Source organism: Indicator indicator, chromosome 10, assembly GCF_027791375.1.
Source record: "Indicator indicator isolate 239-I01 chromosome 10, UM_Iind_1.1, whole genome shotgun sequence".
Classification (NCBI taxonomy): Eukaryota; Metazoa; Chordata; class Aves; order Piciformes; family Indicatoridae; genus Indicator; species Indicator indicator.
In genome coordinates this window covers 18,347,900-18,372,732 of record NC_072019.1, presented here as the reverse complement: position 1 = coordinate 18,372,732, position 24,833 = coordinate 18,347,900, and the positions used below count along the sequence as shown (strand labels likewise).

At 53.3% G+C, this 24,833-nt stretch overlaps 2 protein-coding genes across 3 annotated transcripts in view; both read right to left on the bottom strand.

The window, feature by feature from the left end:
* Nucleotides 1–831: 831 nt before the first annotated feature.
* KIAA1614 (KIAA1614 ortholog) lies at nucleotides 832–14,742 on the bottom strand. The gene is given in 11 exon segments (XM_054384534.1): nucleotides 832–1,025; nucleotides 1,316–1,500; nucleotides 1,633–1,745; nucleotides 2,906–3,110; nucleotides 3,981–5,414; nucleotides 6,499–6,648; nucleotides 7,893–7,956; nucleotides 8,678–9,307; nucleotides 11,455–11,737; nucleotides 11,739–11,951; nucleotides 14,680–14,742. Coding segments are annotated over 11 exon segments (3,534 nt in total).
* A 2,921-nt stretch (nucleotides 14,743–17,663) lies between these two features.
* The window catches only part of XPR1 (xenotropic and polytropic retrovirus receptor 1), a 121,758-nt gene continuing 114,588 nt past the window's right edge, over nucleotides 17,664–24,833 (bottom strand). For both annotated transcript variants that reach the window (XM_054384486.1, XM_054384488.1), the window contains 4 exons: nucleotides 21,963–22,129; nucleotides 21,315–21,454; nucleotides 20,194–20,415; nucleotides 17,664–17,909 (listed from right to left, as the gene is read on the bottom strand). In XM_054384486.1, coding sequence (XP_054240461.1) covers nucleotides 17,849–17,909; nucleotides 20,194–20,415; nucleotides 21,315–21,454; nucleotides 21,963–22,129 — 590 coding nt within the window. In that variant the 3' untranslated portion in view covers nucleotides 17,664–17,848. The remainder of the gene's footprint in view (nucleotides 17,910–20,193; nucleotides 20,416–21,314; nucleotides 21,455–21,962; nucleotides 22,130–24,833) is intronic.

Sequence of the window (24,833 nt, the reverse complement as noted above, 5' to 3'; positions counted from 1 at the left end):
GGCAAAGGTGAGCCCATCCAGAGACCTCCTACCAAAAAGCAGGCTGCCCAGGGGTGGCAGTGGGGAGCCCCCAGCACAGCCTTCTAGGGGAATATTGACCCCAGGAGAGCCCTTCTGGCTTGTCCCTATTTCTCCACCCCAGAGACCAAGCAGGTCCTTGGGCCTCAAAGAACTGCTGCCTTGAACCAGCAGCATCCCAACTCTGCCTGTTCCCAGGACACATGCCATGCCACCCTGCTGCCAAGACATGCATTCAGCACCCTAGACAAGTCACCCACTGTGGTTATACCAACCCAACAGCAAGGCACCTACATGTTCCCCAGCTCCTGAACCCACCAGAAGCCCCACAATGTGAGCTAGGGCATGTCCCATCCCCCTGACCAAGTGTCACCTCCCAGCCCCTCTCCTTATCACCCACAAGCCAAGGGCACCATGTTCATGATTACATATATGTGTGTGTGTGTATATATATATATATATGTATGTATTTATGCAGTTTGAAATAACTTAGAAGTAACCCACCAGCCCACAGTTTTCCAGCACTGGCAGGGAACTTCGTATCTCTTGGGGTCATGGAGATGGGGCACCCCACTGCCCAGCAGGACAGACCCACTCTAGTTCAATGGCAGGGATGAGCTCTCCCCTGTCCCCACACATTTGGGGGAGCTCCTGGAGATGCCGGACACTCTGAGGGGTGGTCCTTGGTTCTGTCCTGTCTCCCAGGTGCTGGGAAACCCACCCAAGAAGACCCAGTTTGGTGCACACCACCATCCTGCAGCATCCCGGGATAATGTCCTCCTTGGGCCAGGCTTCCCAGGAGCAGTGCCAGGGCTACCGTGGTGCAGGCCGGTGCCTGAGCACGCGGAGGGACAAGGAGTCCGCCTGGAGCAGCAGCTCCTGGATGCGGGCCAGCCCCAGCCCCGAGACAGCCACGCCGTTGACTTGCAGGATCTCGTCTCCAATGCCCAGGAGCCCTGCGTACAGCTTGGCCGTGCCAGCGTCTGCCATCTCCTGCACGTAGACACCTGTGGAGAGGGACAGGAAAGTTCCCCACCCTGCACCCCACAGGGGGGCAGCACTATAAGTGGCCTTTGGGACAGGCTTTGTGTCCCAAGGCAAGGAACTGTGCGTAGCCTAAGCCACATGTAGCAGCATGCCCTTGTGCACTATCACCCTCTGGGACCCAGCAGGGATGGAGCAGCCCACTTGACCCATGCCCATGCTGACTCCTGGGGAGCGATGAGAGCTGTCGCAGAGGGGACGTGCAATCCCTCCCATGGGGTTCAGGTGATGCAGTGGGACACCTCCATTGTACCTGTGTCAGGCCGGCCGTTCCCAGAGGTGACACAGAACCCAAAGGTGCCGCTGGGGGGTCGCTGCAGCTCCAGCTGGCTGGTGCCATCGGGGAAGACTTCCACCACACGTCCCACTGCACGCAGCCTGCCCGGCGCCCCAATGTCCTCCACACTCAGTGAGCGCCGTGGCCCCGAGCCCCCCTTCCTGGGGTAGGAGGGGAGGCAGAGTGAGTGAGGACCCCTGGATGCTGCTGGGCTTCCCAGCTATGCTGAGCCACTACATGTAGCAGTGCACCCCAAAACAGCCTGCCCATGAACATACTGGGCCCCATCCTACCTGTCAGCTGTGGTCTGTGGCAGGAGGTAGGCACTGGCACGGGATCCCTTGCCCAGGAGGGGGTGCAGGTTCTGGACAGAGGTGGTCTTTTGGGACTGGCAAAAGGGTGACACCTGGGAACAACAACAACAAAAAAAAAAACAACCCACACCCTATTGAGAGGGGGACAACCATGAACACTGAGCAGCACCACAGCCCTTCACCCAGTAGCATGCCAAGGGAGGAGGGGGTGTCCCAACCCACTTTGTCCCTCACTGGAACCCTCTGCAAACTACAACTAAGGAGGGATAAGCCAGTGTCTCTCACTCCAGACCAGGATGCATCCTGCTGCTCAGGAAGGCATCTTGCTGTTCAGTTGACTGGGACATAAAAGCCATGATCCCAAACCAAATTACTCTTATCTCCCCTCCCCAAATCTGTTCTTCCACTCCCCCACATCTCTTCATTTCTCCTTCCACTCTCCATTTTATAGAATGGCTTGGGTTGGAAGGAACCTTAAAGATCGTTTAGTTCCAGTCCCCCTGCCATGGGCAGGGACACCCTTCACTAGACCAGGCTGCAAAAAGCCCCACGCAACCTGGCCTTGAACACTTCCAGGGTTGGGGCATCCACAGTTTCTCGAGGCAACTTGTTCCAATATCTCACTGCCTTCACAGTAAATAATTTATTCCTTACACCTTATCTAAATCTACCCTCTTTCAGTTGAAAGCTACTACTCTCTTCCTGTCACTACATGCCCTTGTAAAACAGTCCCTCTCCAGCGTTCTCCCTTTAAGTACCGAAAGTCACCAGAAGGTCTCCCCAGGCTGAACAATCCCAGCTCTCTCGCCCTGTCCTCACAGCAGAGGGGTTCCAGCTCTCAGATAATTTCTGTGGCCTCCTCTGGCCCTGTTCCAAGAGGTCCATGCCTCTTCCTGTGCTGAGGACTCCAGAGCTGGTCCCACCACTCTCAGCAGAGTGGAGCAGAGAGGGAGAATCCCCTCCCTCCACCTGCTGCCCACAGTGCTGGGGATCAGCCCAGGACACGGTTGGCTTCTGAGCCCTGCACCCACCAGCACTCCCAAGCACCCCCTCCACAGGGCTGCTCTCAATTTGGCTTTGGGCTTTCAATCCCAGCAGATTTGGATGGGCATGTGCCCACACCCCACCCTGGGACCACTGGAGCCATAAAGCCATGTTCAGGAATGTTTCCCCCAGCCCAGCAGCCGTCCTCCTGAACGACACCCTGGCTCCCCACAGATATCCCCTTCATGAGGTGATATTTCAAGCTCACCAGCCGCAGGGACTGCAGGGAGGGTGACTTCTTCATGCTGGGGCCATCCGGAGGGGTGGCGTCGGGGGCCGGGAGCTGCTCCATGCTGTAGCAGCGAAAGCGGCCCAGGCGCTGCTTGGTGCTCTGGCTCAGGCTGCACAGCAGCTTCTTCAGCCCCGAGGCTGAAGCGCTGCTGCTCTTGCGGCTGGCTGGCTGCCCCGGCTCCCTGGATGCGGGGGGACGATGGTCATCCCCCATGTGCCTGTGGAAGAACAGAACCTGCAGCTGCCTCAGTGCTGGGGGTACATCCTGCACCCAGCTGCGCAGCCTGGAGAGCTGCAGCATGCTGAAATCAGGGTGCACGGTGAGATAGCCACCTCCCAGCATGCTCAAGGGATGGTTTCATGAGCCAAATTGTCCTGAAGGGCTCCCTACCCATTTTCCCCATCATTTCAGAGGTTTAAGCTTTCAGACCTCCCCTGCTCTCTCTGCCTGAAGGGATCACATCCTGCCAAGGAGCCCCAAAGACTCAGCACTACCTCCAAACCTTCCTGCCAGGCTGAGACATGCTGTGCCTGTGCACAGAGCCAGCAGATTGATGTTTGGTGAACCCCAAGGAAGTCCTCCAGCTGGCAGCATTTTGTAGGTGATTTTCCCCAAAAGGCAAGAATTTGGCACTGAGCTAAAGAGCCCCAAGGACACTCACCATCACATGTGCTGCAGCACCCTTGATAGCACCAGATGCAGGGTGAAACACAGCTCCCCCAAACCCACTCGAACCCACGGGTGAAATTTTCACCCCCATATTGTGATTTTGGAATCACTGGATCCCTTTGGGATACCTTGACAGCTTCCTGCTGTGCCAAGGAGGGATGTTCAGGGATCATAGAATCATAAAATGGTTGGGGTTGGAAGGGACCTCCAAAGATCATTGAGTCCAACCCTGCTGCCATAGCAGGATCACCTAGGACAGGTCACACAGGAACACATCCAGATGGGTCTTGAAAGTCCCATCTTTCCAGGGAAACTCCACAACCTGGGGATACAGCACTCACAGAAGACCGCAGGACGTTGGTAGCTTCTTGCTCTCACTCACCCATGTGCTGCACTCCCGGCCGAGTGATGTGCTCCAGGCATTCCAGCAACTTTCCCAGGGGGACGAGCAGCCTCCTGGGGTTGTGAGGTGGGATGTGATGGTGCATCTATAACCACAGCAAGATAATGACGTCCCTGCCTCAGTGGGGACCTGCTGATCCCCCAGGCACCCCCATGTATGGATCTCTTACCTCTGTCCATCTCTGAGGGGTCCTGCCCATGGGTATTGTTGCAGTTGTTGGTGGACAAGGCACGGAGGGGGCTCCTTGGGAGCCACCTGGGGCTGCAGGGACCCCGCCGCTCCCCTGGCCCTGTTGTGCCCCCAGGCTGGCAGGAGGCAGCACTCTCACCATTGGGCTCTGGGTCTTGGGCTTGGCTTGATGCCCAGCTGCCACTGGAGAAGAGGGCTTTCCTGCAAGGCACCTGGGAGCAGGCCTTTTTGGTGGGAGGGGGCATAGGGAGGTGGGTGACTAGCATGGGGGTGGCAGGCCCCAGCTGTGAGGAGGGTTTTGAGGTCTCACTGGTCTGCTGTGGGGCATGAGGGGTGCTTCCCACCCCCTTGCTGCCCCCTGAACGCTGGTGGGGGTCCCCATCCTCCCTGCTGCTGGTTGTCCCTGGTGGTGGTGGTGAAACAGCCCCCACCTGGCTTGTGGCACTACCTGAGTCCCTGTCTCCTGTGCGGGGGCCAGTACTGACCACACACGTCCCCTTCCCAGCTCGTGCCTCCGTGTGAGGGACAACACTGGGGGCCCTGTGCCCACGAGCCCGGGGGTTCTGGTGCCCCCGTGGGTGGGGGCTGTGAGGTCCTGCCTCCTCACTGTCTGTCCGGCAGCCATCAGAGGTGTCAGTGCTCTCCAGGGCTGAGTCCACTTCGTCGATGTAGGTGACATCCCCGATGTAGGTCTCCTTGATCTTCTCGGTATGGATGCGCTGCCGGGAGGGGAGGATCCACAGCGGGGACCCGTGGGGGCCCAGAGCCCTGATTTTGGGCTCTGGACGAGCAGGACTTGGCCCCTCACTATCCCCTGGGATGCTTCCTTTTGCTGCAGGGCTACTTTCAGCCTCGTTGGTGTTTGCCGGCGTGTCCGTGACTCGGCTGGTGCTGGCACCAAGGAAGGAGCCACAGGCACTACACTTGCCCCCAGCCACAAGGTCACTGCTCCAGGCTTTGGGCTGGCTGGCCCTGTCCCCTGGCTGCCCACCGCCGGCCGTCTCCGGTGAGGAGAACACTGAGCCCAGCGCCCGCCGGTGGCGCAGCTGCAGCCGTTCCAGGTACCGCACCTCAGCGTCCCGGGCCGACTCGTCCTCGAAGCGGACGCGGGATGGAGAGGGGCCCCGTGGCCGCCGTGGCCGGTCGCAGCTCGACTCCCCGCTCGATGAGTCACTCAGGCTCCCGCCGTCCCGCGGGGCGATGCTCAGCCTCCCGCTGGGTTCCCTGTCACAGGGACGGACAGACGGACACGGACCAGCTGTAAGGGCTGCCCAATTCCCTCAGAAAAGCAGGGCAGGAGCAGGGAAACCCAGAAGAAAAGTCCACCCAATGCTCCACTGCAGCATATGTCCCTGTTCCCCTCCAGCCTTGGGCTGCCTGTAGCTGAAATCACAAGAGGCAGTGGCAACGCCTCGCTGCCCCAGCCCGACCTCCATCACCTTTGGATGATGATTAATCGGCCTGGGAACACTGAACTGCATATGACCCAGCACACACAGAGAGCAACTGCTTCGCTACAGCCTTCCAGCACCGAGGCACTCCCCACCAGCAGGGGAACTCAACCCTCCCAGCCAGCTGGGAGCACACCATGAATCATGGAATTGTTTTGGTTGGAAAAGACGTCTAAGATCATTGAGTCCAACCATCAACCCAACACCACCACGACTACGTCCTGAAGTGACATGTCTAAACTTCTTTTGAACACCTGCAGGGATGGTGGCACCACCACCTTCCTGGCCAGCCTGACCACTCTTCACAAAGAAATTGTTCCTAATATCCAATCAAAACCTTCCGTGGTGCAACTTGAGGCCATTTCCTCTTGTCCTACCACTTGCAACTTGGGAGAAGAGACCAACACGCACCTCCAACCTCCTCCCAGGAGTCGTAGAGAGCAAAAAGGGTGCCCCCTCAGCCTCCTCCAGACTAAACAGCCCCAGTTCCCTCAGCTACTTCTCACCAGACCTGTTCTCCAGACCTTTCACCAGCTTCATTGCCCTTCTCTGGGCCTGCTTCATCACCTCAATGTCCTTCTTGCAGTGGGAGCCCCAAGTCTCCCAGTGCCTCCCCATCATCATAAAACACAATTAACCACCCTCAAATATTACACTGCAATGACTTCACGCTTGCCCCGGGCAGGGGGATGCTGCTGCCAGCAGAGAGCTGCTCACGCAAGGCTACAATGCTGCACCTACCAGGTTGGACCCTGGCTCTGCACTCACGCACCAAATCCACACACCCCGCACCCCCTCAGAGCATCATGGCAGCAGCAGAGAGAGACAGAATGTGTCCCTGCAGGGCTGGCACTGACCTGGGGTGCGGGACAGCGGTGGAGAGCAGGAGGATGTCGTGGCTGGCGCGCAGGGGGTTCGTGCGAGCCTTCATGCGGGCGCGCTGCAGCAGCTGCTTGGCCTGCTCGTGCCGCGGGCTCAGCTCGAGCTCCTGCCCAGGGACAAAGGCCCTGTGGCCCCGCAGCAGGCAGTGGGATTAGGAAAAAATAACAGGGATTAGAGGTGGTTTAGCAGTGACGAGGCGGCTGCTCTGCCTGGAGAAAACGGGGTTTGGCCTCCATTCACGGGCGGGCTGGCTGCCACACTGCGGGGCAGCTGGGTGGGAGCCTCCGTACCACCCACTGTCCCCAGTGCCAGGTAGAAGGAGCACCTTGCATCCGACACTGGTGATGCTCTGAGAGGAGGGCTCAGCATCCACACAGCTCAGGCACTGGCTCACATGAGGCAGCATTTTGACCATGGGCATCCCAGAGGTGGTTGGGGAAACTGAGGCAGACACTGTGTAAATCCCACAGTAATGTGAGCACAGGTAGGTTTGGGATGACCCCCCCCGACCCAGCTGTCTTCCTTTTCTTGCTGGGGGTTTTCCCCTTCATCTCCTAGCCCCTCAGTGCTACCCACTGCAGGGCTGGGGATGTGCTGGCTATGGGAGGGCAGAGTCCTGTCCCAGTGCTGCCTTCCCCATTGGCCAGGGCCCTAATCCCCCTGATTAAAATAATCAGCTCAGGCAGTCACTTTGGGGAGCCTGGCCTTAACCTTTTTGCAGCAGGAGAGTGGGAGCATGCTAGCCCCCAGGAAAGCCTCCCCTGCAGCACCATGGGGTGTCCCTCCAGGTTTTGGCTGCCTGTGCTCACAGGGAGCACAACATCCCAGGATCTGCCTTGTAGCTGGCAATCACCGACCAAACCCAACTACCAGAGCAGAGCAGAACCATAACCTCAATCCAAGGGGGTCTTCCCTACTCATTTGCTTCCCCCATGCAGCCCCTAAACCTCCATCTCTGTTCCCCACCCTTCTATGCTGCTGCCCAGCACACCTGCCAGCTGCACCTCCATATTTTCAGTCTGTACCTCCAATGTTTATCATTAGTCCAACAAGATTACACAGGCCTGCTGCCTTGATCCTCTTAAGCACTTGGAGCAAATTTCTGTCTCGTCCTGCTCCCCAGCTCCCCCCTCACCCTGGGGTCCTGGTGGGGATCCCCATGCACAAACATCACATGGACATTCTGCTCAGCCTAACCCTCCTGCCCTGCTCTCAGTGAAGCTTTGCCAGAGCCTATCCCCTTCCTGGATGCCACATTGGGAGGCAGCTGCCAGATGCCTGCTGAGCCCCAATACTACTTCATGGGGTGCATTTAAACTAGGGGGGAAAGAGGGAAATGTCCATTCTTGCCATGCTGGGACTGACCTACCTGCAGCCCTCAGCATCCTGCAGTGAGACTCCCGAATCCCAGTCCCCATCACTTGCTGGTACCTCTGAAATGCAGGACAGGGAAAAGCATCAGCCTGGATGGACTGCAGCCCCTCACCTTACCCTCTTGATAGCAGCCCAATACCCCTCATGAACACCTATTTCAGGGCTATCACAGCTAATCAGCTCTGGAGAGACCCCAGAGGAGAAGGACACAGTACCCAGTGTGGGATGTGCCTGCAGGAATGGGAATCGGGGGGTCATTAGGACAGAGCCTTTCAAAGGAGAAATTAATTCCCTTTTATGGTATAATACAATAATAAAATCGTTCTGGCTAGCAGAGGTGTTTCAGCTCGCCAACTGTTAACTCAGCACTGCCAGGTCCCCTATAGAGATGGGGACTCCACCACTGCCCTGGGCAGCTTGTTCCAGGGACTGACAACCTTTTTGGGGAAGAAATTTTCCTATTTGCAGCTTCAAGTACCCTAGAAAGTAGAATTCTTGTTCTTGGTTTTAAGAGTGACATTCCACACCAGGACACAGAAAGGGAATGGCAGCACTCAGAGCATCCTGGTGAAGAAGTGCCCATTTTGCTTGTAGGCATCTCCCACAGCTGCCTGCGAAGGGGATGCAGCAGCCATGGGAGATGAGGCAGCCATGGTGGGTGAACCAGAAGCACATGAGAGGCCAGAGAATGGCACCAAGACCCCCTCCTTCACCCCAGAGCTTTTTCTTTCCATTCCCCTTTGGCTATGCTGAAAGCCTCCACATGCCCAAAATACTCACCAGGCACAGTGAGGCCCAGCACCTCCTGCAGAAGCCGCCGGTTCCTTTCAACCCGCTCAGACAGAGAGAGCCTTTCCCAGCCCCCCACCGTGGTGGGGGACACTGAGGGAACCCTTCTGTCCCGTGGTGGGGTTCGTGCATTTTCTTCCAGAGTGGATCTCGCATGAAGGGAGGTAGAGACCTGGGATCCAATGCCTTCATCCAGGGAGAGCTTGGTGCCTCCCAGCACATCTCCCTTGGGTGCTGGCACCCGCCAGAGCCCTGGGGTGCTGACACTGGGGGCTGAGGGGCTGCTAGCCACAGGCTCCTCACCATCCAGCAGCCCATCTGTCAGGTAGGTGCAGAGCTGAGTCCGCGGCTCCACCACTGCCGCATCCACCCCCAGCTTCCCCCGCCGGGCACGGGGCTTCTTGGGTGAGGAACGCTCAGGGGTGGCTGTGGGGGTCCCTGGTCGGCCACCTCCCCTCTTCTCCTTCAATGCCTTGACCTTGCTCTCCAGAATGGCATGGGGTCCATGGGTGGCCTCGAGGTGCTCTGGCTGGCCAGAGGTTCGGCTGCTGCTCTGGCTGTGCTGCTTCGGGGGCCGCAGCACCCGCCGTGCCTCAGCAGGAGAGCCCCCCTCCATGGACCCTGTGGGGAGAACACCAAGGGGAGGGTGGGTGAGCTCCCTCGATGCTCTTACCCTCCTCCTCACACTCTCACCCTGGTGCTTCCTGCCACCAGCATCGCTCCTGCCTGCCCGAGGCTCAGCAGTCAGCAGACACGGTGATGCGGGCACCCAAGGGGCAAACACGTGCAATGCCAGCTGTGGTGTGAGGACAAGATGAGGTCACCCATCCAGCCAGAGCACTCACGTCGCACTGGCAGTGCTCTAGAGCAAGGAGGGGAAAGGAGGGTGTAGTGGTTCCCCAAAATATGTGTCCACGGTCTGAGCAGGAGCGTGGGTGCCGGCCTCATGCTGTTTTAGGTGCCCTGGGGCACTTCATAAGTTGTCCCAAAGGGAACTGCCACTTTCTGAGTCAAATCAGGGCCCCAAAGCTTCCCAGAACACAAATCCCTCCTGGCTGCAACTCGCTGAAGGTGCCACCAGACAGCCAGCAGCCCCCCGCCCCTCCCTGGCCCCAGTGTTACACGTGTCACTCATCCTGCACCGGCCTCCCGCTCCCGCTGCACTCCTGCACCCCGCCGCCAGCATCCTGGCCCCACGGTTACCCGTGCAGGAGCCTCCCCCGTGGTGGGGGCTGCAGGAAGATCCCCGGGGCCCCATCACCCCCCAGCTCACCGCAGCCCCTCGCTGGGGCCGCGGACAGGAGGCGAGGGCTGTTCTTACCCCCGGAGCAGCATCGGGAGAGGGCTGGGTAGAAGGAGAAGAAAGCGGAAGGGAAGGAAGCAGGGAGGGGAAAAAATTAAGAAGAAAAAAAAAATAAAAAAAGAGGACAAACCAGCAAATCCCAGCCCCTTTAGTGAGCCTGAGCCCAGCCGCTTGGCTGGGCTGTGGGGCCGTGGCCAGCCCTGCCTCCTGCCCAGGCCTCCTCCTCCTCCAACGCGCGCCCCTGAAGCGCGCACCCCACAACGGGCGCCCGGCCAAATCCTGCTCTAGCCCCGGAGCCAAGCTGCCTCCCCCCGCGCTGGCTGGCCGGCCCCAAAGGGTGATGACGCCATCGTGGCCATGTGTTATGTTCGGGGACCAAGGGGACCCCTCGCCTGGATGGAGGGGATCCGACGGGAGGATGAAGGGAAGCCCGTCCGCCTTGGCCGTCCCTCAGGAATGTCCTTTGTCTGGGCTGTGGGCTCGGGAGGCGAGCGAAGCGCACAGGCAGCCCACCTCACCGTGACTGCCGAGGCGGGGAACACCTCGCTCCAGGGTGCTGGGTGCCAAAGGGCTCTGGCTGGGGCCACAGGAAGCCCCAAAGGATGGTCCCGCCAAGGTGGGGGTGTTTACCAGCCTTCAGCCCCGCGGCAAAGCCGGCTTTAGGCATCCTCCTGCGAGCATCGTACGTTGCAGACATACTGAATTTTCCTGCTTTTCCGGAGGCCAAATCCTGCCTGGACGCCTCGGCAAGCCAGAACCAACTAAACACCTTCGGGCATTAGGATGGTGCAGACCAAGCCTGATGCCTCCACAGAGCATCACCACTAAATCCAGTGTACAACATGTACCCACTCCCCAAACACCAAAACTTCCTGCCCTCCCTCCCTCGAGACACTCCCCCCAGACTCTTGGTGCAGGATGAGGGCCCCCGGGTGGGCAGTGCTTACCTGGAAGCGCCGGGGCTGCCGTCCCCTGGGGGCAGGAGGGGTACTGCGGGAGCCATGGGCATCCCGGCCCCATGCCGGCTGCCGCTTTAAGCTGCAGCTTTTGATATTCGTGATTGGTTTCATAATCCCGATCAAAAGGAAATCACCAGGATTATGAAATTATTTTAATCCTCCCGGCTCCAGCCGCGATGGCCCCCACCAACAGGAGCAGCAAGAAATCACTTTTATCTTCTTAAAACGTCCCCCACCACCCCCGGTGTCCCCAGGGTGCCTAGCACGGCCAAACCCGAGCTCTTTCTTCCTCACGGGGGCTGGCCGTGCCTGGGGGGCTGGCCAGCAGAAGGCATGACGCCTTGCTTCATGTGGAACAGATGGAGCATCGTCCCCTGGCTGCTCCCAGGCAGGACGAGATGGCTGGCAGGTTTGGGTGGGAGAGCCCAGGACAAAAGAGACCCTCCTCACCCTGTACCCCAGCCCTGGGTTCCAACCTCCCCTGCGATGCCAGCACCCATCCTTACCTCCGTGCCATCCTGGAGAAGGATCCCGGCTCCTCTGCCCAGGTGAAACGTGCCTGGGAGATGCTGTCCCCATCAAGCTGAGGACAAATGGCCCGGTGAGGTGCCAAAACAAGGGCAGCTGGGCTCCTGTCACTAGCCAGGCAGCACAGGCAGGGAGCTGCAGCCAGGATTAAACCTCCGGGGAAGCGGCTGGCGTGAGCAGCAACAGGCTTAGAGTGATTTCAAGGCGCTGGGCTCTCTTCTGGAGTTAGACTGATTGCAAGAGACGATGAAGAGATTTAAGAGAGGAAAATGAAAGCACAGACCCTAGACAACCCAGACCTAGGCTGCTCAGCCTCTGGTCACCCTACCGTGAAGGCAGGACAACACCTTGGAGCAGACAAGCTGGAGAAAGCAACCAAAGGCTCCCAGAAGGACCGAGAGTCTTTAGGTAGTCCAGCACAGTCTGGGCAGGAGGTTTCCTCCAACATCATCCCCTGGCATGTTGGCTTTGAGCCCTGGGCACCTTCTCATGAATCTCTCCTGCCCACCTCCAACAAATTTCCCTCCTCCAAGCACCTCAAGCCACCAGTGACAGCCCACAGCTCCCAAGGGCACAAGAGCAGCATCTTTACAAATGGGTGGAAGCAAATGCCTCATGGATGGGTGCAGCACCAGGGGTGGGACATGGGGAAAAAAGAGACACAGACCGGGGACAAAAGAGCCATCAGATCACTGGAAAACAAAGAGCTTGTAATAATGAAAAAAAGGACAGATTTCGTAACCAATCACTTTTTCCTTTGAAAAACACAATCACAGTAACTTTGCTTTATACAACCACCTAGAAACTATGAAACAGCATCACATTGTGCATTATTAGTAGTAGTTTCTTTTTTTTTTTTTAAGCCTACTTATCAAGAAGGGTATTCCACACTTCAAAAATGATATCCATTTGGGGAGGAAAGAGGAGACAGCTAATAGCGTAGTCACAGACACATCATGAGTCCAAGCAAGCGGCAAGTCTTTGACCTCACCTTTTCCACTTAGCCAAAAAAGAAGAGTGGAGAAGGGGATAGCAAAAGAGAAAGGAGGAGGAAAGAAAGAAAGCACCCACAGAGGACTAATCACACTCCATAATTACTTTTGACATCTACAGGGCTTCATAGAAAGATCATTCAGACCAACACAGCAGGGAAAGGGAGAGGAAGGCAGCAGCAGGACCTGGGGGAAACTTTGGTCTTTCCACCCTGGGCCCCTTCCAAATGCCAACCCTTTGCCAGGAGGACCTATGGGACAGAGAGGTCATCATGTTTTACCAGGTTGCCCAATTTCTCTTCTGGAGCAAGGAGTTTATGATTTGGTTTCTAGAACTTGAAGGACTGTCAGGCCAGGAGGCGCAGGTGGGGTTGGTGCCTCTCATCCACCACAGCATAGCTGACTCTCAACGGGAAGGGAGCTGAGGCATCAGCATCTGGGCACATCCACTCTTACCATCCCTTTCTCCTCCTCCCCCTATAAAACTGGAATTTCTCTTGCAGCCAGGATGCTGCAGCAGGCACTGAAGCCCCTGAGAGATGCTGACACACCAGTCCAACCCCACAGTGGTGGTGGTGGGTCTACACATCGTCCCAAGGGCAGTATTTGGGATGGCATCATGTGAAAGGAGGCAAGGTGTGATGAGCTGACAGCCACCATGCCCAACCATGACTGCTGCTGAGTTAAGATAGGGATTTTTGCTCTCTTCCCCCAGGGGCCTCAGCCCCTCTTTTCCAAGGAGACAAAACAATCCTATCACCTTCTGGAATAAAAGTGTCAATTAAAAAGACCCAACAAATGCTTAAGGCAGAAGATCATCTTCCTCCTGCAAGTGCAAAGCAGAATGGTGGAGGAGAGGAGGGCAGACACGGAGCTGGGATGCCGTACGTGAGCAAAGGGGGTTTTGTGTTCTCAGGGAGAGTCAAGCAATGCCCCATTCCCAGGGCATGTCCCAGCATGATGGCCCAACATGGGGGCCATGAATCCCCAAAAGCCTGGGCTGCACCCTGTTACGGTGAGCAGGACACAGTAGCATCCTGGCAGGATAAGGCCAAATTCACTCAGCTGTTCAAAACATGGGCAAAGCTCGAAGGCTTTTCTCTGTATCTGCCTTATTCCTTGGAAGATCCACAGTAAATCCCTAGGGATTTGCAATCTCCTGAACCAGGACTGTGCTTTTCCTCTCTGCCTTGCACACAGCTGCAGCAGCTGAGCTGGACCAAGCAGTACAAGGAGTTATTAGGGAAGTCAGAGCAGCAGGCTCCAGCTCTGCTCCACAAGATATTTCTTCCTCCTCAGGAATTTCATGCTGATGATCTGCTGTTGGTCATCCCCCTGCACCCTGCAGACCCTGTGGATTTGCACACACAGCACAGACACTGACAGAACAAGAAGGGCTAGGAGCAGGGCAGGGAAAGGTGCAGGACAAGCCAATTTTGGGAATGCACCTGGATTTGAGAGGTAGGAGCTTATTTGATACATGCAGGCCACAGCACAAGTGCTGCAAGCACATTTCATGTAAGACATGGTGGGACAGCATCAGTCCCCTGTGGACGGAGCAGCTTCTGCTCCTGTGAACCAAGCCTGTAAAGCCCAAAGCTGCCACACTGCTCACCCACAGCACTGCTTTCCCCACGCAGGGAGACCTGGCATTCCTGGTGACACTGTGGCAAAATCATGAAGGGAACTCCAGCTAGCAAATGAACTCCGGACACTGCAAATCCTAACCCTGTGCAACCCAAAAATCCCTGGAAGAGCAGGAAGGATGGAAAGCAGCAGCGAGTTAGCACAGAGGAGTTCAAAGGCAACCTCCAGAAGTCTCCAGCCACACTGTGGCATCTCCTCCTCTTAGACGGGATGATCTACAAGGGTTTCCAGAGAAAAGGAGTTTCCATACCATCCTTGGAGCTGCATGCAGCCATCACCTCTGCACCAAACTGCTCAACACGTGGAAGCCAGCAGTGCTTCACAGAGGCCAGACTACAGACCTTTCTCAGCTTCCACTTTCCATCCAGATACATCCCAACAAGTACAGCACTGGATAAAACCCCAACTCAGCTCCTTTTAACTCTGCTCCCTTTGCTCTCCCTCCAGGAGCATTTCTAAGCACCCACTGGCTAAACCTGCTGATAAGATGAAGCCACCCCAGGGCTGTCCCCACTCCACTCATTCCAGCTGCTCCCAAGGAGCAATGGAGAGATTTTCTCTCACCATCTGCTTGGCTTCGTTATGTCTCCCTTTATTAGCCAGATGTTCTTGTAGACACGGAGCCATCCCGGCTTTGGCGCTGGCTCTTGGGAGGAATCTGCACGCCTGATTTCTCAGAAATCTCTGGGAGGGAGGGAACAGGCTGGCGCAGCCCAGGGAGCCTTTTTCAAAGCCATGCCTCTGGGAATTTGGACTACTTCCCCTTAGAGAGCATCTCCAATGCCAAAAGGGACCATGTTTTATTTTAGGAGATGTTTGTTAGCTGTAGCACTCCACCTCCGCTTTTTCTTCTCCCCTCTCCCTTTCTTTCTTATTTTCTCCTGCCAACATGGAGGGAAAAAAAAAAAAAAAGAAAAGAAGAAGGGAAAGAGCAGAGCAGGCAGCAGAGCAGACTGAATTCTTGCTTCCCATAAGGATGGGGGTAAATTACTGAATAAGAATTTAATTACTTGCAGTCTGTCCCTTCCTGCTAGGTTGGGAAATGGATGGTTGGATAGTGTAGGTGAGATGCAGACCACCCAGCCATGCCCTGCTCTCCCCAGCCTGGCTGAGGAAGGCAGAGTGCTCCCAGGGGATGGGCATCACTTTAACATAACTCTCTGTATTTTCTCTTCCCTCTGAAAGGCAGAATTACCAGTACAGCTCTGCTCCTTTTGATGAAGAACCACTTGCTTCAGTAATACCACTGGTTTAGTTTGGATTGTCCCCCTGGGGTAGTCGCCCTTCTCTAAACCACCCCAGGTAAGCACAAGCTTCACTCGTCTCCCATGGCTGTCGCTGGGGACACCTTGGCAAGGTTTGGACACAGCAACAACTGCTGCAACAGCAATTAGGAAAGAGGTTTTGTATCTCAGCCTCCACTTCCATACAAACAGAAACCCTCCATTTAAGTACAAACAACAGAGCTGAGGGGGTTACTTATGGGGAAACAGGCTCCTGGGCACCACATGGATGGACAACACAACCCCAGAGCAGCCCAAGGCGGTAGAAGATGCAAGGAGGAGAACCACCACCACACCAGCCATACCACCACATGCACCACTGACAGAGCAGAGGCATCTCCTAGCAGGTCTGTCAGCGTTTGTAAGTGGAGAGCACATTGGAGAAGCGTAGGTAGTTACAGGCTTGCAGGGTTGCCCTCAGCCTGGCACAGAGCATGGGTTCACCACCACTGAATTTTCATCCATTTCCAGTTAAATGAAGAGAACAATGTTTCCTTCTTCAGTTCCTCTGGGCAAGAGGCACAGCAAGCAAACTGAGAAAATGCAACATACTGGCTGTGTGAGAAACCAAGCTGTCAGCTCATTAAAAAAAAAACAAACTACCAAACAGCAATTGAGCAGAGATTCCTGCAGTTCCATCACCCGAACTAGAGGTGACCTACCAGACAGACATCACTGCTGAGGATCCTACTTTGAGAGTTCCACCCTATCCTTGCAGTCCTGTCAGAACACTGTGGCTGCCCACAGGCCAGACAGAGGGGAAGGTGGCACTCCCAGGGCCTTTAGCCATGCCAAGCTGACCCACTGGCACCAGTGCTGGCTGCAAGGGTCAGCTCCAGCTCCCCTTGCTCACCAATACTGCTGAAAGAGACCAGGGAGCTGCCAGGGGAGGGACAGCAGGACTCTGGGGGCCCCCAGAGAGACAAGCAACAAGACCATGGAGTTAGCACTGCTCCTCCAACGTAATTTGCTCAGCAATATGGGTGCCCATTACCCCAGTCTGTTTAACAGCATTTCACTTCCCAAACTGGGTTAGTGAGACAAGGCATGGGGCATGGCCACCCACCAAGCCACAGGGCAGCACACTGGGATCACTCCTGACACAGGCCTCTTGCCAAACCAGAAGCCACAAGGAGACCTGTTTTCAACTTCCCCTTCCCCGCCAGGTGGGCACAACACATTTCTGTTCCATGCTCCCAGACATCTCTCCAACACACCACCACAACAGAACCCCTGCCTACTCATTCCCCACCTCCAGGAACCATCACCTCCTCGGCTTGTCCCACCTTCTGCTGCGCTAGGCTAAAGGAGAACACCAGAAAAGTTCCCTGCTTGGTACAGGATGCCCTCACACCATCTAAAGGTTATTAAGGCTTTGACAAAACACTTTTTGATCTGGAAAAGGAAGTTCCGAAGCCTTTGTTCACCCAGCTTTTTGCACTGGTGGTAGGACCCAGCTGTCCTTTCAAAAGGGCCTTAAGATCACCTGCACTACTTTCACACAGCTGCATGGAACGTTGGCCTTGAACCGGCACAAGAGACATGTCCACAAGCAGTAGCAGCAACTAAAAATATCAGAAAGAGAAACTTTGGTTTAAAATAAAATCAAATCAAAAAGAAAGAGAGAGAGAGAGAAAAGGTAAACAGAGGTGCAAGTTGTCTCATAAGAGGGCTATCTGCAGGGCATAACCCCATCTAGATCTACATTCCCGGCTTTGTTTTACCATTCCAACCTTCATTGCACAGGACTCAAAATCACTCTCATATGGTTGTTGAGTTTCATAAATAAAGTGAGAACTATATGCAACAGATACATCATATTTAAAAAAAATTATAAGAAAAGGTACATCAAATTAAAAAGTAGCTTCATGAATGAAGATACTGCTCTAAGTGCACTTTCCCTGCAAGTGCAGCCAGTGCCTCAGCGCTGGATATGAAGAAAAACAAAAAACAAACCCCAAACAAACAACAAACCACTGAAACAAACAAACAAACAGATTAAAATAATCAGATTTAAAAACTTAAGTCCGGTTTCAACCAGTCAAAACCGGGCCAAGCAGAAACTGAGTGTGCTCTCAGCACTGTCCCGTGAGGGAGTCCCTAGGATGCTTCGTTAATCCAGACAGGTTTGTATGTCCTTGTTGAGACTGTAAACAATCCTTCTTTCCTGAACTGTCCTCTTTATTGGCAAAACAAAGTAAAATATTTTATTTTTTTTAAGTTTTTTTTTTTTTTTTTAAATAGAACATTAAAATTAACCCAGAAGAAAAGAAACGAAACACAGTGAGCTTGTTGGAGTCCATAGGATCTGGTCTGGAAGAGCTCGGAAAATGTGTTCAGTGTTTTCTCCTGTTGTCATCAGCTGGAACTGTACCAGAGATCAGGTTACTTGGGGAAGAGGGGAACAGAATGAGAAAACAAAGGATGAGGAATAAGAGACCGTGGCCATCTCATGTGTTCACTTCATTCGCAAGGTCCTCTATCAACACCTTAGTGTCAGAAGCCTTGGACCTGGAAAAAAACACAAACAGAAAACACTCACTGGGGAGAAGACATTTCCATTACTACACACAGACTGCAAAACTGCAGTGCATTTGGAGGGAACAAAGTCTTTCCTACAGAGAGGGAATAAGCAGGCTACTGGAATCATTTCACACTCTCCCACTCTCACTGGGAACAGCAGAGCCCCCGCTGTCCCTCAGCGTCCTCCTTCCATGGCATTGCCCACGCCAGGGATGGCTGCGACACTGCAGGATGTGACACATGCATCCACCTCTCTGCACAGAATTCCTGCTGCAGCAGGGGCTGCAGACCCAAAGGAGTGTTCCTGCTCAGACTGTATCAGGCTGCACAGAGCTACAGCAGCTTCTTCTGCTATAGGCTTGACATAGAATCATAGAATGGTTTGGGCTGGAAGGGACCTTAAAGATCATCTAGCTCCAACACCCCCTTGCCATAGGCAGAGACACCTTCCACTAGCCCAGGTTGCTCAAGGCCTCATCCAGCTTGGCCTTGAACATTTCCTGGGAGGGGGCATCCATGACCTCCCTGTGCAACACGTTCCAGTGTCTCACCACCCTCACTGTATGGTTGCACCAGGGGAAGTTTAGATTGGATATTAGAAGAAACTTCTTCACTGAAAGGATTGTCAAACACTGGAACAGGCTCCCCAGGCAGGTGGCTGAATCCCCATCCCTGGAGGTATTTGAAAGAGGTGGAGATGTGGTGCTGAGGGACATGGGTTAGCACCAGCCTTGGTAGTTAGGTAACAGTTGGACTCCATGATCTTAAATGTCTTTTCCATCAGAAGGGATTCTGTGAGTTAACCATCTGCTGCCTGTGCTGAAATAGTTTCCCACTGGGTAGAGCTGACACCTTCCACTAGACAAAGGTGCTCAAAACCCCTATCCAACCTGGGCTCAAATACTTCCAGGGAGGGTGCACCCCCAGCTTCTCTGGACAACCTGTTCCAGTGTCTCACCACCTTCACTGTAAGGAATTTCTTCCTAATATCCAGTCTAAGTCTACCCTCTTACAGCCTCAGTCCACTTCCCCTCATCCTATCACTACAGGCTCTTCTAAAAAGTCCCTTCCCAGCTTTGTTGTAGTACCCCTTTCAGGCACTGGAAGGCTGCTGTAAGATCTCCCTGGAGCCTTCTCTTCTCCAGGTTGAACAACCCCAACTCTAGCAGCCTGTCCCCATAGGGGAGGTGCTCCAGCCCTCTGATCATCTTGATGGCCCTCCTCTGGACATGCTCTAACTGTCAGATGTCCCTCTTATGCTGGGAGCTCCAGGACTAAATGCAGTACGCCAGATGGGGTCCTATGAGAGCAGAGGGGCAGAACCACCTCCGTTGACCTGCTGTTTGCATGACATTGTTTGCTGTGTGTCTGAGGGGTAAACAGATGTGGTGTAGGGAATTCAACCAGCATTTGGCCCACATCCTTTCTGCACAAAGTTTTTCAGTATCTAGTGGCCATATGAAGATTGTTGGTGTTGGTCATATCCGTGTACTCTGAGCCAACAAGGATATGAGACAAGCGTGGCCCAAGGGCTGTGGTTCAGGCCAGAGCACACCCTTGGACATGACAGCCATGGGACTCCTTCTCCTCCCATCCACCCCTCCCATGCAGTGATGCAACAGGGGGATGTGCCACAGGGATTGCACAATGCTCCTGACCCACTGCACTTCAGCATCCCCAGGGAGCCCAGGCTTTTCCCCTGGCCAAAGGGCAGGGCTCTGCAGCTGTGCTGCTGGGGCAGCAGCAGTGCCTGGGACACTGGATGCTCAGAGCACAGGCACTGCAGTGAAGACACAGTCAGCAGGGTCAGGGGCTGGGGTGCAAGGTGGGCAAACATTTAGGGTGCAAAGATGATGGGTGGAAAGAAGAAAAAGCATGAGTTTAGATTTGAGAGAGGAAGTAGTCTGGTTTTACACATGAAGCTCTAACCAAAGGATAGGTGAAATCTTGGGGTGGTCTGAAGCCTGTGAAAGGCCAGTTGCAAAACTGGAAGAGAGGTTCTCTTAATTTATAACCTCTGGCAACTGCTACAAGCTATTTTTGCAGGAAGGAAGCCTTGTAAATGCAACTTCCTTGTCCGGTGGTTTACCAGAACCCCATCTGATGGATCAGTCCCCCAGCAGCGGCACATTTGTTTACTAATTGGCCCTGCTCTCCCTTTGAACAACTAATTTGGTCGAGATCTTCACATGATCATCTGGTCCACGAATGGCTACCATGAGGCTCCAACACAAGATGTGGTTTGTTGTGGCAGAGGAGAGGCACAACATACTGTGAAGCCAGACGAGGTCTGCGCAAGGAGACGCTCTGGCTGCGCTTCCACTGTTTGTTCTTGCGGCGGTTCCGCACACCATCTTCCTGGTCCATCATCTGGTCCAGGAGCGTCAGGTCATCGGCGTTCAGCGGTGCCACGGAGATGTCCCTCACAGCACGGAACTCACCGCAGTTGTTCAGGTGTTCATTCTCCAGACGGAAGAAGTTCCACACAAATCGCCTGGGCGGAGAAAAAGTGAAAATTGCCAATCTGATTCCAATTTATGGGCATTGCCTGTGCTTGGCAGAGCACAGGTACGCGCCCTTGGATACCACTGACTCTTCTCACTGATCAAAATGCCCCTGAGAACATGCTGGGAATACGGAGCAGCAGGCACTGACTAACAGCAACACTGGCTGCAACATCTTCCCAAATCTCTGGAGAGCAACAGATCTGTCAGGCTTATTCCTTATCCCAGTGATGAAGGCAGCAGGCACTAGAAGCAGAAGACAACCTCCACCATGTACAATGAGTGAGGTCCAGTAACGTCCACCATGTACATGTGTGAGGTTCAGTTTCAAGGGCTTTTAGTCACATCAAGAAGCTGTGAGGGTGGGTCTCCAACTACAGGCCATAGAAGTGTATAGAGAGCCATGAAACCTTGCAGATTCTGATGATGAAGAATCCAAATTAGTGTTTGGAAAAGCAGTAGAGATTTGAGAACAACTGTAAACCTCAGAACCAAGTGAAATTTCATCTGGGAATCTGCACTGGTGGCAAGACCCAACTCTCCTTTCATAAGGCCCTTAGGATCACCTGCAGTACTCTCAAACAGCTGCATGGAAAGTTGGAAATTTTAAGAAGAAATTTAGTAATAACAAACCTCTCATGATTAGGTCTAGGTTCAGAGGAAGCTGCAAATGCAGCATGAAGAACCCAGCCTCACACTGCTGCGAAGTCTTCTCCAGCTTTCTTCACTTAGCACCCTGTTTGGTTTAGGTGTTTCTGTTAGACCTAGGCTTCCATGTCAAGGACTGGCATCTTCCATGTCCAAGAAGCAAGGCACTTCCCAGCATGCTGATATTACACAAGTAATAAAACATAAAAGCAAGATGAACTGTTGAGTCAAGCAGCCTTACCGGAACACCTCCAGTGGGGCAAATACAGTAGAAATGATGTCATCAGCATAAGGAAAGATTTGTATGGAGGTGAGAGAGATCTGGATGGTCCACGCAAAACGCAGGATCACATCTTCTACAATGGCACAATAATAGTATGCCTGAAGAACAAGAAAGACAAACAGGACAGCTCATCATGTATGTCCTGCATAGAAGACAGACCTCGGGAACTTACTTGCAACTCAACCACTAGTGAAAGGAACAGTACGAAATGACCTCTTTGAAACAAATGAGCTCTACTGCTAGAAAATCCCAGCCCATAAGATCACAGCATGTTAGGGGATGGAAGGGACCTCCAGAGCTCATCGAGTCCAACCCCTCTGCCAGAGCAGGACCATACAGCCATATAATCCAGTGCAGGTCACACACGATCACATCCAGGTGAGTCTTGAAAATCTCCAGAGAAGGAGACTCCACAGCCTCTCTGGGTAGCCTGTTGCAGTGCTCCAGCACTCTTACAGAACTACTCCTGTGCTGTAGTTTATATCCATTGCCCCTTGTCTCAGCATTCAGAAGCACCAGTGGCCAAGTGAAACATGCTCTAAGCTCAGCAAGTTCTGTTCAAAGATTAAAAGCCTTCTCTAATGCAAGAGCAGGCTGCATACGCACTTTCTGAGGGTAGACAATTCCTTCTCGAAGAAAGGTATTTTCACCAGCATTTTTGTCAAAGAGACCCCAGTCCATCTTCAGGTCCCAAATGAGGGTATAGCACGAGCTGATGAAGTAGAAGATAATCCACAGGTAGAAGAACACTTGGGTGTCACTGTGGTTTTTAGCTAGAAAAGAGAAGAACAGCATACTTCAGTGCAACTTAGAGCAGACTGTGTTAGAACAAACTGGCTGATTGGATCCGTGAAAGTAAAATATATTTTATTCAAAATTCTCTGAAGTTCATGCTAACTTGAACAAAATCAAAAGCTTTACCAGGACCAGCTTTATATTGTCATTTAAATCCCACTTTCATCTTGGGAATGAAATTCCAACTGGGATTGTTGTTTCTGGAAGCTCATGGCAGAGCTGCCATTCTGACTTTGAACAGCAGGTGGAAGCTGAGGGCCATTCTTCACCAAGGACACAGGCTTGTACAAAAGGAAAAGCAAGGGGGACAGTGGATTAGGGAGGAGGGATTTGTCAGAAAACATCTTAGTTTGTGTAAACATTAAAAAACTGCAAATTAACACACCAAAAGCCTGAAAGAAGATGGGCAGGACAGGGATTTCCACCGGCCACTTCAGAGGTTGTGGTGGCAGGGGAAAACAAGCAAAAGGAAGGGAGTACATTAATCTGTAGGTGTAAGTCCTGAAAAGGGCTCAATACAGAGTTTGAAACAGATTCATAGAACAGTTTAGGTTGGAAGGGACCTCAAAGATAAGTTTCAAATCCCCTGCCATGAGCAGGGACATTTTCCACTAGACCAGGCTGATCAATGCCTCTTCCAACCTGGCCTTGAACACTTCCAAGGAGGGGGCATCCACAGCTTCCCTGGGCAACCTGTTCAAGTGTCTCACCACCCTCACTGTAAAGAATTTCTTCCTCATATCCACTCTGAATCTGCCCTCCTCAAACTTAAAGCCATTCCCTCTCATCACTACAAGCCCTTGTAAAAAGTTCCTTCCCAACCTTCTTGTAGGTCCCCTTCAGGTACTGAAATGCTCCTCTTAGTGACACATGGGACTGGGGATATGTTTTTGCAACCAAGCTGTTTCCTATTTCATCAAAAAAAAAAAAGTTAGACTGCTCTCAATTCAGCTGAATTTCCCCACATCAGTTGGCTGGGTAAAACCAAACAGATCTGATAATTCTGTTTGCTTTTAATTAGCATAACATCCATAAAACCAAAATACATTGTGATGTGTTGCGAGGCTGAGACACTCTGCATCTAGCTGCTACCAGGAGTCTTTCCTCCCTTCTGTGCAGCCACTGCAATGGTTCACTCCCTGATTCTTCCTAACAAAGCCAGTAAGACTTCTAGCACAAAAAAGCCATCACGTTTTCAGTGCAAACCCGGTGCCACACTAAGTGACAATATTGGTTTCTACATATACATGGCTTTAAAACAACAGACTCCCCGAAGCTGGTTGCAGTGAGAGCAACAGGGCCATTTGCCTTCTTTCTAACAATTGCAATATGAATGTAACGCAGCAATCTGATAAAATTAATGGAGGTGAAAACGAGAGGCACTGTGTAAGAGGACATGCCTCCCATCACACCCTTCAGGCTTCCTGGACATGATGTGCAGGATATAGGTCAAACACACACACTCATTCTCCTTTCAAAGCACATCCCCTAAAGCAAACCTATTAAAGCCACTTACGCAGCAAAGCCTGTCTGCACTGAAGCTTCCCACTGGTGGAGGGAGAAGGAGCCCAGGATCTGCTGCAGCTCCCAGGTTTGACTAGCTTCCTTGCTTTGTTCAAGGTTGGAAGGCTCCGAGCATCGTCCCCAGGCTCAGCTGTATCCAAGGACAGGTCTAGCATCGCATTGCTCATCACTGGGGCTGCAGAGAGCCATGACGTCACCCAGGAGCAGGCACAGGAGCCCTGCAGAACATGGGGCTCAGATGCCCATGTTCATTAATGCTGCTGCTTTGAAACCACCTCTCCCATCCGTTTTTGAAGTGCAGCTGCCCACAAAACAGGACAAAGTGAGGTTTTTGGAGCTTAGCAATTAGGGGAGAATGAAACCTTATGGCAGAGCCCTATCAGCTCCTCCAAAGCCTCCATCCAGTATGTTATTTCAGGAAGAAAAGCCAGAGGCTGACATTCAGTGACTCAGCCTGAGCTCTTTGTCGCACATTAGATCACCATGTGTAGCTCCCACCACCAGATCCTAAATGATCATTCAGAGGCAGTTAATGATTTAAGTGCTTTCAAAGCACCTAAAATGCTCCATACTACCCTGCAAGGCTGTATGCTTCCTACTGGGGTTTGAAGGTTAGGTCTTGCTGCACTTGGGGTTTTTTCCCTTAAAGATATAATTTAAATAAACTGAGTCTTATGCCACATCTTCATGGAGCAGACATGGAGAATGCAGTGCTGACAGCACCATCCATTGCCATGCCTTTGGGTACATCCTTGCCATCAGCTATGCACTACAGGGCAGCGAAGCAGCACTGCTGGGTGTTCCTTCAGAGTTCTCCAGACACCACTGGGACAATCTGGCCTCTCACTATTATTTCAAGCTACATAAGGAGCTAACGAAACTCTACCCTGAGTTGGCAATTACATAGGAAGGTGATTTCAAAGGTTCATGCCGCTTAAAAAAAACTAAATTGCCTTAAAGGTTGTTGTGTGCAGATATGGAAAGGAAGAGTACTGGGAAGAAAATGGCCCAAGTAAGAAATCTTGAGGCATTAACCTCATCAACCTCAAAAGGATGTGCTTGCTTTTTAGTTAGATTACCCTGGCCTCAGCTCCCTTTTCCTGCCCCTCTCTGCAGGGGCCATTTCAGGGGCATCTGGGGTCACACTACTTGCCTTCG